At 40.5% G+C, this 13164-nt stretch overlaps 2 protein-coding genes across 2 annotated transcripts in view; one reads left to right on the top strand and one right to left on the bottom strand.

Annotated features, from left to right (window-relative positions):
* AGBL3 (AGBL carboxypeptidase 3) overlaps positions 1-13164 on the bottom strand; it is a 101388-nt gene that overhangs the window by 40173 nt on the left and 48051 nt on the right. Inside the window, exon 13 of the mRNA XM_060414888.1 lies at positions 4954-5040. Within this exon, the coding sequence (XP_060270871.1) occupies positions 4954-5040 (87 nt within the window). The remainder of the gene's footprint in view (positions 1-4953; positions 5041-13164) is intronic.
* The window catches only part of CYREN (cell cycle regulator of NHEJ), a 92071-nt gene that overhangs the window by 67007 nt on the left and 11900 nt on the right, over positions 1-13164 (top strand). Inside the window, exons 7-8 of the mRNA XM_060414887.1 lie at positions 3312-3462; positions 5443-5554. The gene's annotated coding sequence lies outside the window, so the exon portion shown is untranslated. The remainder of the gene's footprint in view (positions 1-3311; positions 3463-5442; positions 5555-13164) is intronic.

Genomic DNA, 13164 nt, shown 5'->3' with positions numbered 1-13164 from the left:
ATGGGATGGGGAGGGAGGTGGGAGGGGGGTTCAGGATGGAGAACACATGTACACCCATGGCAGATTCATGTCAGTGTATGGCAAAACCACTACAATATTGTAAAGTAATTAGCCTCCAAAAAAAATAAGAAAATCACCAAGCCAGTGTTCTTATGGTTGGTTGGTTAGTTGGTTGGTTTAGCTGCTAAGTCATGTCTGACTATTGTGACCCCATGGACTGTATCCTGCCAGGCTCCTCTGTCCATGGGGATTTTCCAGGCAAGAATACTGGAGTGGGTTGCCATTTCCTCCTCCAGGGGATCTTCTCAACCCAGGAATCAAATGTGGGTCTCCTGCATTGCAGGCAGATTCTTTACCAACTGAGCTATGATCAACTCCTAGTGTCCTTTATGAATGTGATCTATAAATTCTTTGTTGTTTTTAAATATTTATTTTTAATTGGAGGATAATTGCTTTACAATATTGTATTGGTTTCTACCATATTGATCTATAAATTCTAATCACAGTAATCTACAAGGATTTGTTTTTGCTTAAAGTCTGCAAGATTAATTACTGAAAGTATCCTGGTAGGGAATAAAGGTTACTAAAATAGTTTAATACTTTAGGGATATATTGATATCTTACAAGCAATCATTTAAGAAATAGTTGAAGAGCATGAGCTTAATTTGACCCCAGGCATTAACCTCAGTTAAGATGATACTGTTCACTCTTTTTACCAAAGATTATTTTAAAAATGAGAAAAAAATTCAAAAGTTCTTGGAAAAGTAGATTCTGTTAATCCACATTTGGCAGATGGCAGTGTATTTGCTGTTGTATCTGCTAAATGAACTTGTCATGGCTAACCTTAGATTTCCCACTGGATTACTATTATTAACACCAAAAATATTTGAGTAGAAATCTTCTAACCTGAGGCTGGCACTCAGGTTGACTTCTGGGCTCTCTGCAGGTAACAGATGCTTTATGGATTGACCGGATGGGATCCAAAGAGGTTTTTTTTTTTTTTTTTTTGATCTCATCAACTTGGGATGTTGTCCTTCATCCGTGTTTGTCAGGCTTATTTCCTAACTAGACAGTTCTTTTGATCTCTGGGTAGGGTACTAATCCTTCCCCCTACCCCTTCCATCCCTGACCATACTCTCTGGGAGGGCAGTGGTTTTGGCAGAAGTCTCTCTGACTCCTTCTCTGACTATACCCAGCTGTTAAATTCTGCTCATTTCTGGCTGGTAGGTCTACTGCTTCAGCAATGCCTTGAGCATGTAAATTGCTCTACAGGCTAATTCAATAAAATCTGGGTTCCTTTGAAGGGATAATTTGCCAGGTCAGGGTTTCAGATTTATACTGACCCTGCCTTAGACTCCTCCTACCTGTTCCCCTGCCCCCAGTTCTGTGAACTAGCCAGCCTATATGTTTGGCCCGTATCTCCAAAGAATCTACCAATCTTCTTCAAATTGCCTTTCTCTATATTTCAATTTTTGAGGATGCTGTTAAGTTGAATTTCTCCAGGATCTGTTGCAAATTAAGTCTTTTACTTTGGGAAGACATTAGGAGCTATGTTTAATCTGGGCTGTTGTGTCATCTAACATCTCTGTTGCCTTATGATTTTCTGTCTAGAAGTTCTGTCCATTCATGTCAATAAAAGTCTCCTACTATTATTATTGTATTCTTGTAGGTCTTTCCCTTTATGTCTGCCTGTACTTGTTTTATGTATTTAGGTGATCCTGTATTGAGTACATTTATGTTAACAAGTGTAGTATCTTCTACTTGTATTGTTCCTTTTATCATTATATAATGTCCTTTGTTTTTCCTTACGGCCTTTGTTTTAAAGTCTGTTTTGTCTGATATGAGTATTGCTAGCCCAGCTTTATTATTATTTCCATTTGGATGAAATGCCTTTTTCCATCCCCTCACTTTTAATCTGTATCTCTTCCCCTAAAGTGAGTCTCTTATAGGTGGCATTTTTTATTCAATCTGCCACTCTGTCTTTTGATTATAGAATTTAGTCCACTGACATTTAAAGAAATCATTAATAAAGTATGTACTTACTGCCATTTTAAACATTTGTTTTCCAGTTTTTGTAGTTATTTATTTCTTCTTTTTGTTTTCCCTTTTGTGGTTTGATGGCTTTCTTCTGTACTATGCTCGAGTTCCTTTCTTTTTGGTTTTTGAGAATCTATTGTACCTTTTTGATGTGTGGTTACCTTGGCTTTCAAGTGTTAACCCATAACTTTATGTGTTCTAAACGAATAGTCACACAAGTTCAAAGATCTACATTTTTATATTCCCCTCCTCTACATTTTGTGATTTTGGCCTATTTTACATTTTGATGCTTATCCTTTTACTATTAATTGTAGTTACAATTGCTTTTATAATTTTTTTGGATTGCTTTTAATCTATGTACTAACTTAAGTGATGTTCAATCTTTTTATATATTTGCCTTTCCTGTTATTTCCCTTTTCCTATAGATACTTGCTTCTTTTCTATATAGAGAAGATCTCTCAATATCTCTTTTAGGTTAGGCTTAGGAGTGCTCTACTCTTCTAGTTTTTGCTTGTCTGATAAATTCTTTTTCCATCTATTCTAAATGACAATCTTGCTGGGTGTAGTATTCCAGGTTGCAGAGTTTTCTCTTTCAGGACTTTTGACTATATCAAGCCACTCCATTCTGACCGGCACAGCTTTTGCAGAGAAATCAACCTTATAGGGGCTTCCTTGTAACTGACTGTTTTTCTCTTCTTGCCTCGAGAATTCTCTTTAACTTTTGCCATTTTAACTGTGTCTTGGTTTGGGTCTGCTTGTGTTTATCTTCTTTGGGACCCTCTATGCTTCCTATACCTGGATATGTTTCCTTTTTTAGATTCTAGGAAATTTTCAGCCATAACTTCTTTGAAAACAGTTTTGATCCTCTTTTCTCTCTATTCTCCTTCTGGTACCAAAATTATGCATAGGGTGGGATTCTTTATGGGGCTTCCCTGGTGGGTAAGACTGTAAAGAATCTGCCTGCAATTAAGGAGATGTGGGTTTGATCCCTGGGTCAGGAAGATCCCCTAGAGAAGGGAATGGCTACCCACTCCAGTATTCTTGCCTGAAGAATTCCATGGACAGAGGAGCCTGGTGGGCTATAGTCCATGTGGTCACAAAGAGTTAGACACGACTAAGCAAGGCACTCTATAATATCCAACAGCTCTTGTATATGGCTTTCATTCCACTCCCCACCCCCTACCCCCCTACCCTCCCTGACCCCCCCCGCCGCCGCCAATTTGGCTTTCTGTCTGCTGTTCTGATTGGGTGATTTCCATTATTCTGTCTTCCAGATCACCTGGGTTCTGTAAGGCTCTGCTGCCCTTAACTATGTGCTCTGTCCCAGAGGAGGTGAGTGCTAAAGCAAGTGGGGCCCACGTGGTCACAGCGAACCTGTGCGTCACCGGTGAAGTTGCCTCCAGTTCTGCCCAGAGGCAGCCCGAGGTTGTGTCCCTTCTCTGTTGTGTTTGTCCCAGACTAGTTCTAGGCTGGGGCTGAGAGGTTGGGGTGCTGTAACTGCAGGAATGGAGGTCCCTGTGCTGCCACCTGGGGCCCTGGCTGCCTCTGCCAGAGTGCCCCCCAGGGCCTCTCCACCCCACATCCAGCTCCAAGCTGGGGTGTGAGATGGGAAGGACCAGGGAAAGGAGCCGCTCTGTATTCCTCCTCAGGGATGTCTGCTAGAGACATGCGGTTCTGGGATGCTACTTGGTATGCATGCCAACAAAGTCTGTTGCCACAGTACCCGTGCCCCACATGCAGGTGCGGACAGCTTGTGCTCTACTGTGCATGCAGCTTCAGTTGTACAATATAAGAGGTCTTCTGCCCGTTTCCCGTTGGTTTCCTGTGAGAACTGTTCCACAGGTGGTTGTATTTTTGATGTGTTTGTGAAGAGAGGTGAGTTCCACATCCTTCTATTCTGCCATCTTGCTGCACTTATGCAAAATTCCTAATGGGGGTGTCACACTGAGAGTGGGGACAGTGGCACTTTTCTTTCAGTGGTACCCCACTTTCAGAGCTAAGATGTAGATGGGAAGAGGGCAGTAGTCTCAGGCCTTCTTTATGTGCTTCTTCCAGTGTGGAACTAACACTTTGTTAGCCAAGATAGGGGCAGTTAGAACCAAAATATTTTCAGTGATGTAGCACCCAAACTAGAGCCTTATTTTCAAGAATGGGGTCTGGATAGATAGAAAGAAGGGAGCCCCCACCTCTTGGCTGCACTTGCCCGGAACTTAGCTTTAGCAATAGGTAGCTGAAGACAGTAAGAAATTCGAGTGCCCTGCCCCTACTGGTATATGATAGCCCTTTGTCTGGTATCTGTGGGGAAAGGGGACCCTGTGTCCTCCACTGCAGAGTATCAGTGAGCTGGGGCTGGGGGGCGTGCAGAGTTTTGACTCAAATATCAGAGGATCTGGGTTTTGTTGTTGTTGTTATTTTTTGTTTTTATCATATTTTAGATTTTCCTGAGTAGATGTTTTTTTCATTTGCTGTATGCCCCAGGACCATTTCCAGAAACTTTAAATTAAAAAAAATTTTTTTTTTCATCAATTTTTGCTGGTGAAAGGGTTTGCAGAGCTCCTTCCAGTGTCATGATGAAAGGCAATCTCAGCACCACCTGTTTTATACTCTTGTATTCCCATTAAGTTTTCTAAGTTTTATCTCTTCTTGCTATCCTGAATGCCTCTTTGTAAGAGACCTTAAATAGTTTTCTGAGTAAGGTAATTATAAGTGAAATTTAAATATAGAACCTTAATAAGACCCACCTCTCACCTGTCAAGATTCTTTTGTATTTTTATAAATAGTAACTAATATGAGCAAAATTTTAATCATTAAGTTTTCCTGGGGAAAAATCATTAAGCATTCCTGGGTGTAAGAGGAAATAACTTGCCATTCTCTTGTTTTTTTAAAACAACCATTAGCAAACATATCAATATTTACCTCTTGCTCTTCTCTGATGTTTTGATGTCTTTCTATGGTAGAGTTTCTTTCCTTCTTTGTTTTTAGTTGTTTTTTCTTGTTTTTTATCTAGGTAAGAGATTAATATTTAATCAATGTATCAAAGATAGTATGTATGCAGATATAAGGAGAAGGCAATGGCACCCCACTCCAGTACTCTTGCCAGGAAAATCCCATGGACGGAGGAGCATGGTAGGCTGCAGTCCATGGGGTCGCTAAGAGTCGGACACGACTGAGCGACTTCACTTTCACTTTTCACTTTCATGCATTAGAGAAGGAAATGGCAACCCACTCCAGTGTTCTTGCCTGGAGAATCCCAGGGACGGGGGAACCTGGTGGGCTGCCATCTATGGGGTTGCACAGAGTGGGACACGACTGAAGCGACTTAGCAGCAGCAGCAGCAGCATGCAAATATAAAACTATTTAGAGACTTCTAGGAAGATGAAGTACTTTTTCTTTCCTTTCCACTAGGTGCAACTAAAACCCCTGGCCATTATATACAAAGTAAACAGAAGAGGCTCTGAAAGGAGAAAAAGAGGAGGCAGATGATGAGGGACTTCAGGAGCAGAAGGGCTGCCTGATGGTGAGTAGTTCTGTGTGTTTTCTTTTTGCTTCATCTATCCCAGCCTTAGAGCTGGAGAAGCCAGAAACCCAGAAGTGCCAAAGAGTGAAGATAAAATGCCTGAACACTTCCCAGATTTGATCAAAGATGTGAAGGTAACTATCAAAGAATCTCAGTCAACTTCAAGTAAGATAAAATGCCCACACTAAGTCACATAAACTTTGAAAGCAGTAAGACTGAAGCAAACTGTTACCTGCAAGGGATCCTCAAGAAGATCATTGCCAATTTCTCAGAAACTTTGGAAGCCAGAAGACAATACAGAATTTAAAGGAAAAAAACCCCCACAAACCCCACCCCCCCCCCAGCAGAATGGTCCTTCAAAATTTAGGGAGAAATTAAGACATTTCCAGATAAACAAAAGCTGAGGGAGTTTGTGACCACTTGACATGCCTTGAAAGAAATGCTCAAGGTATTTCTGCAAGGTTAAATGAAAGGGCACTAGGTAGTAACTTGAAGCTGTAGAGAAAAATAGAGGTCTAAATGAAGGTAATAAATACATGGGAAATTATGAACATTAGTATTATTGTAATAATAATTTCAAACTGATCTGTCATCTACATGAAAAAAAAGTGTTAGCTGCTCAGTTGTGTCCAACTCTTTGCGACTCCATGGACGGTAGCCCACCAGGCTCTGTCCATGGGCTTCTCCAGGCAAGAATACTGGAGTAGGTTGCCAAGCCCTCCTCTAGGGAATCGTCCCAATCCAGGGATTGAACCCAGGTCTCCTGCATTGCAGGCAGATTTTACCATTTGAGCTAGCTGGGAAGCCCTACATGATTAAAGAGGAAAAATATTAAAGAAAAAAAAAGCATGTATTAGTCTAAAAGCTACTACTACTATTACTTTAGCCTATAAAGTGTTAAGTCGCTCAGTTGTGTCTGATCTTTGCAACTCCATGGACTATAGCCCACCAGGCTGCTTTGTCCCTGGAATTTTTAGGCAAGAATACTGCAGTGGGTTGCCATTTCCTTCTCCAGGGGATCTTCCCAACTCAGGGATTGAACCTGGATCTCCCAAATTGTGGGCAGATTCTTTATTTTCTGAGCCACCAGGGAAGCCCTGTAACGCCAAACCTTATTAGTTACATAATTTAGGAGACTAATACACTTAAAGAAATGTTAGTTTATGTTTTGGGGCACACAATGTATAACTATGTAATTCTGTGACATATACAACTGAAAGCGTGGGGGTACAACTATAAAGGAACAGTTTTTGTATGTTTTGAAGTTAAGTTGGTATAAATTCAAATTAGACTGTTATAACTTTAGGATAGTAAATGTAATCCCCATGGTGAAAACAAAGAAATGATTTATAAAATAAACACAAAAGGAAATAAGAAAGGAACTGAAACATTTCACCACAAAAAATCAACTAAGCACAAAAGAAGACAGTAATGCAGGAAAAGGAGGGACAAAAATACTATAAGGCATATAGAAAACAGCACAAGGACAGAAGTCAGTGTCTTTATCAGGAATTATTCCCATTGGATTAATGGATTAAATGGATATCAATGGATAATAATATGGATATTAATGGATAAATGGATTAAACTCTTCAGTCAAAAGAGAGAGATTGGGAGAATGGATAAAAACACATGATCCAACTATATGCAGTCTTAGAAGACTCACAAAGATCCAAACACAGAAACTGGTTGAAAGTGAAAGGAAAGAGATATCCTATGCCAACAGTAACCCACAGAGGCAGAGGTGGCTCTATTAGACAAACACAGACTAAATTTTAAAACATTACTGGAAACTACTTTTAAAAGGACATTATAGGTTAATAAAAAATTCAATACAACAACAATATATAACAATTATAAGTATTTACATACCTAATGATCATCAAAATATATGAAGCAAAATAGAACTGAAGGGAGAAACAGACAGTTCTACAGTAATAGTAGGAGACTTCAATACCCTACTAACAATAATATGGAACCAATCAGAAGGTTGTAAGGAAAAAGGATTTAACACAGTAAGTCATCTAAACTTAACAGACATACACAGAACACTGTACTCAACAATAACAGAGTATGCATTTCTCCTCAGTTGCATATAGGACATTTTCCAGGATAAAACATATGTTAGGCCACCAGTTAAGTTGTAATATATTTTAATAGATAGACAGCATACAAAGTATCTGCCCATGGACAGAGCCTGACCACAATGGGATGAAGTTAGAAATAAATAACAGAAGAAAATCTAAAATATTCAAAAACTTGTGGAAATTATACACACACTTAAAAAAAATGGATCAAAGAAGTCACAAGGGAAATTAGCAAATGCAGAGTTGTGAAAACACAACAGAGCGAAATTTATGGGACACAGCATAAGTGGCACTGAGGAGGAAATTTATATCTATAATCACATTAAAAAACAAATTCACAGATGGTAGGAGGAAGGAAGTAATAAAGATTAGAGCAGAGATAAATACATGAAATAGAAAAACTGAAGAAAATGAATCAAAAGGTCCACAAGGTTGACAAATCTTCAGCTAAATGGACTAAGGAAAAAAAGACAAATTACTAAAATCAGAAATGAAAGTGAGGATATTAGTATCAATTCTACACAGATATAAAGAATTATAACAAAGTCATGTGAACAAGTGTATGCCAACAAATTGGATAACCTAGATGAAATGGATAAATTCCTAGAAACACAGAACTTACCAAGACTATCTCATGAAGAAATAGAAAATATGAATAGACAAGTAACTAGTTAAGGCGACTGAAATCAGTAATCAAAATTCTCCCAACTAACAATAAAGCCCGGATGGTTTGTTTGGTGAATTCCACCAAATAGTTAAAGAACAACTAATGCTGATCTTTCTCAAACATTTCTAAAAAATTGAAGAGGAAGGAACATTTTGTAATTTATAAGGCCAGAGTTACCCTGATACCGAAGCTAAACAAAGACACTACAAACAAGAAAAGGAAGCTATATAGACCAGTATCCCTTATGAACATGCTCAACATCACTAACAATTAGGGAAATGCAAATCAAAGCCACAGTGAGGTGGTATCTCATACCTGTTAGAATGGCCATTATTAACAAACAAACAAACCAGAAAATAACAAGTGCTTGCAAGCATGTAGGTACATTAGAGCCTGCATGCACTGTTGGTGGGAATGTAAAATGGTATAACTGCTGTGAAAAACAGAGAAGGCAGTGGCACCCCACTCCAGTACTCTTGCCAGGAAAATCCCATGGATGGAGGAGCCTGGTAGGCTGCAGTCCATGCTAAGGGTCGGACATGACTGAGCGACTTCCCTTTCACTTTTCACTTTCATTCATTGGAGAAGGAAATGGCAACCCACTCCAGTGTTCTTGCCTGGAGAATCGCAGGGATGGGGGAGCCTGGTGGGCTGCCATCTATGGGGTTGCACAGAGTCGGACACGACTGAAGTGACTTAGCAGCAGCAGCTGTGAAAAAGAGTATGGAGGTTCCTCAAAAAATTGAAAGTAGAATCACCGTATGATCCAGCAGTTTCCTTTTGGGGTATACACCCAAAAGAATGAAGAGCAGCAGCATCTTGAGGAGATGTGTGATCATATTCACAACAGCTAGAATGTGGAAGCAACCTTAAGTTTCTACTGAGAGATGAATTAGCAAAATTTGGTGTAAACATACAATAGAATATTATTTAGCCTTATAAAGGAGAGAAATTCTGAAATATGCTACAATATAGAAGAACCTTGAGGACATCATGCTTGATGAAATAAGCCAATCACAAAAAGACAAACATTGTGCAATTCCACTTATATGAGGTACTTAGCACAGGCAAAACACACGAAGAAAGAAGAGTGTACAGTGGTTTCCAGGAGACATGGGAGCAGAGAATGGGGAGTTATTAAAGGCTGTAGAGTTTGCTTTTCAAGATAACTAGAGTTATGGGATGGTGGTGATGGTTGTACCACAGTGTGAATGTACTTGTACCAATGAATTATACACTTAAGAAGGGTTAAAATGGTAAACGTTAGGTGTAATTTTACTACAATAAAAAAAAATCTCTATATTTTTGAGGGGCTACTGGAAAAGAGGGTATATACCAGACTTAGAATTGTGAGAATGAGAGGCTAGAATTCCATTTTGCCCGCAAGAGAGTCTGAGAATAGAACCAGCCCAGAAGAGGCAGAAATGACATTAAAATGGAGAAAAAACTTTGCATCATGGTGATATCCTTTGAGCCCCTTATTTAAGCCATGGCTAAAGCCAGCCTTGTCCCTAGACTATTTCTCTTACTAAACCGACGAATTTCCCTTTTAGCTAAGCCATCTTTGGAAGTTTTTTGTTCTTTGCAATGGATGGACTTCTGATACACACCCTCAGAATATGATGTAGTAGAGAATGGCACCCCACTCCAGTACTCTTGCCTGGAAAATTCCATGGACGGAGGAGCCTGGTAGGCTGCAGTCCATGGGGTCGCGAAGAGTCAGACATGACTGAGCGACTTCCCTTCACTTTTCACTTTCATGCATTGGAGAAGGAAATGGCAACCCACTCCAGTGTTCTTGCCTGGAGAATCCCAGGGAGGGGGGAATCTGGTGGGCCTCCGTCTATGGGGTCGCACAGAGTCAGACACGACTGAAGCGACTTAGCAGCAGCAGCAGCAACAGAGAAGAAAATCTCCATGTCACTAAGTAGAAGCTCCATCTTGTTGCTCAGGCCTGGAATTCTGGAGACCTTTTTCTCTCTGTATTTTTCAAACCTGTACCCAAGCCATCAGCAGTTTCTCTAGACTCTGCCAGATTATATCTAACATCTGGTCATGTCTCATTGTCTCTACAGCTACCACCTTGGTCCAGCTACCACTTCTTGCCTGGGTAACTGCAATAGCCCCTTAAATGGTTTCCCCTCATGATTCATCATTATGCTCTCAACACAGCAGCCAAAGTGACCTTGCTGATACAAAGCCCATCATGTTACTCCTCTAACCCAAACTCTCCAAACTCAAGAGTAAAACCTTAAGTCCTAAGCCAGGTTTTACATGATCTATTCCACCCGCTCCCCAATGTCCAACACTTATTTCACGTTCTCTCTCTTACTCCTGTTCTCTTTGTTCAATCTTCTCTACCCAGATTAGTTTCCCTGGTCTTCCAAAAGATAACAGACACGTTCCTTCCTCATGGCCTTTGGACTTCTAGTACTCCTTGTCTAGGAATAGGTCCCTCCTAGATCATCCCCAAAGTTTTACTCTCCTTACTCCCTTGATGTTAGATTTGGACATAGTAATTTATTTAGCCAGTGGAATGATACATGGGAACTTTAAACATACTTTCATGGTTTGGCATGCCTCCTGAACTCTTATGATTTTCCATAAGATAACATGCCCCAGCTGGCTGCTGGTGTCTATGGAGAAGGAAGAAATGTAGACCAGACCTGAATCAGCCCACAGTCTGGACATGAGTTCAGTGGATCCCTGGTCAGTCCAATATAGCCATAGATGACCCCCAAACAGGAAAAAAGATATTTGCTAATATAAGCTATTGACATTCTGAGAATTGTTTTAATGAATAAAATATGAATAGTTTAGAACTGATACCTAAAAGTAGGATGCTGTCCTAATAAAACTATATGGCTGTCATTGGCTTGGAGACTAAATAGCAGGTGGTTATAGGAAGGCAGAAAACACAAGTTATGTAGAGGTGGCACATTTCATGAAACTGCTTCTGTGAGAGAAGACGTGCCAAACAGACCCGAGCCACTGGACAAAGGGGCTTTGAGGCAGAAAGTCTATAGGTATCAGTTGGTGGTTGCTAGCTTCATTTGATAAGGTGCTACAAGAAAAAAATCAGCTCAAAAATACTTGAATAAAAAAATGGAATTGAGAGGGAAAATAGCCCCAAATTCTAGAATTTGTAGGTTGGCTTCAATATAGCCTTGAGGCAAAAATCAAATCAACATTAATGGCTTTCACGTCTGTGGTAGACAATCTCTAAGATGACCTCTGATGATCCCTGTCTGTTAGCATTCATGCTCTCCTGTGGTCCTAGGTATTGGGCTCAGCCTGGTGACTCCCTTCTAATGAATGGTATATGGCAAAAGTGATGGGATTCTGCCTCTGGGATGAGGCTACAGGGAGGCTGTGCCTCTAGCCTGTGTGCCCTCTTCTGGTGTCTTACTTGCTCATTCTGATGAAAGCCAGATACGTGTTGTGAGCTGTCACACAAGAAGGACACATGGTAAGGAACCAAGGGAGATTTCAGCCCTCGGCCAACAAGGAACTGAGTCCCTCAGTTCAGCAGCCTGTGAGGAACTGAATCTTATCACCAACCATGTAAGTGAACTCGAGAAATGGATCCTTCCTCAGTCAAGCCTTCATGATTCCACAGCCTTACCAATACCTTCACTGCAGTCTTTTCAGAGAACTTAGGAACCCAGATAAGTCACTCCTGGATTCTGATCCACAGAAACTGTGTGATAATAAATGTTTGTCATTTTAAGTTGCAGAGGTTTGGGGTAATTAGTTACTAAGCAAGAGGAAATGAATACAATATCTGTCTTGGTCCATTCACCTGCTCTAACAAAACAGTTACCATAGACTGGGTGTCTAATAAAAAAAGGAAATTTATTTCTCATATTTCTGAGGCTGGAAGGTTGAGATGAGGATGTGGTATAGTCAGGTGAGAGCTTCTTTTTGGTTTATGGACTGTCTGTTGCATCCTAACAAGGCAGAAGAGGCTAGGGATCTCTCTGGGCCCTCTTTTACAAGGCGCTAATCCCATTCAGATGGCTCGGCCCTCACGACATAATCAACCCCCAAAGGCCCCACCTTCTAGTACCATAATATACTGCGCATTATAATGTCAACATATGACTTCTGGGAGACAGAAGTATCCAGGCCATTCCACCCCTACACCTCCCACATTGACAAGCTTCTCAAAAGCAAAGTTCATTCGTTCCATCCCAATAACTCCTAATGTCTTAACTCATTCCAGTATCAACTCTAAACTCCAAAGTCCTAGCTAAATATCATCTAAATCAGATACGGATGAAACACAAAATACAATTCATCCTAAGGTGAATTTCCTGTCCAGTTGTGAAACCATGACCAAGTTATGTGCTTCCAAAGTACCACCGAGGGACAGGCATAGGATAGACATTCCCATTGTAAAAGGGAGAAAAAGCAAAGAAGGATGAGGTGATGGGTCCCAAGCAAGCACAAAACCAAGTAAAGCAGATTCAATGGGATCTTCATAGTCATGAATAATCCTCGTGCCTCCGTGATCTGCCTTCTGGACCCACTGGGGTGGCAGTATCATCCAGCAGCTTGGCAGGCTGCCACTCATACCTGGCTCTCAGTCAGTACTCTGTCCACACCACAGTGCACAGCTCCAGACAGCCTACCTCCATGTCCTTCAATGGAAGCCATCTGCACTGTTAAAACCTAAGCATTAGCATCCCTGATGATCTCTTAGTCCCTTTGGGGCTTTTAAAAACTTATCTTGCTGACACAAACCATTGGAAAGATCCACTGTGTTCTTGGATTAGAAGAATTAATATTGTTAAAATGACCATAACTATCCATGGCAAACTACAGATTCAATGCAATCACTATCAAAATACCAA

Source organism: Ovis aries, chromosome 4 (genome assembly GCF_016772045.2).
Source record: "Ovis aries strain OAR_USU_Benz2616 breed Rambouillet chromosome 4, ARS-UI_Ramb_v3.0, whole genome shotgun sequence".
Classification (NCBI taxonomy): domain Eukaryota; kingdom Metazoa; phylum Chordata; class Mammalia; order Artiodactyla; family Bovidae; genus Ovis; species Ovis aries.
This window is presented reverse-complemented; position numbering and strand designations above follow the sequence as displayed.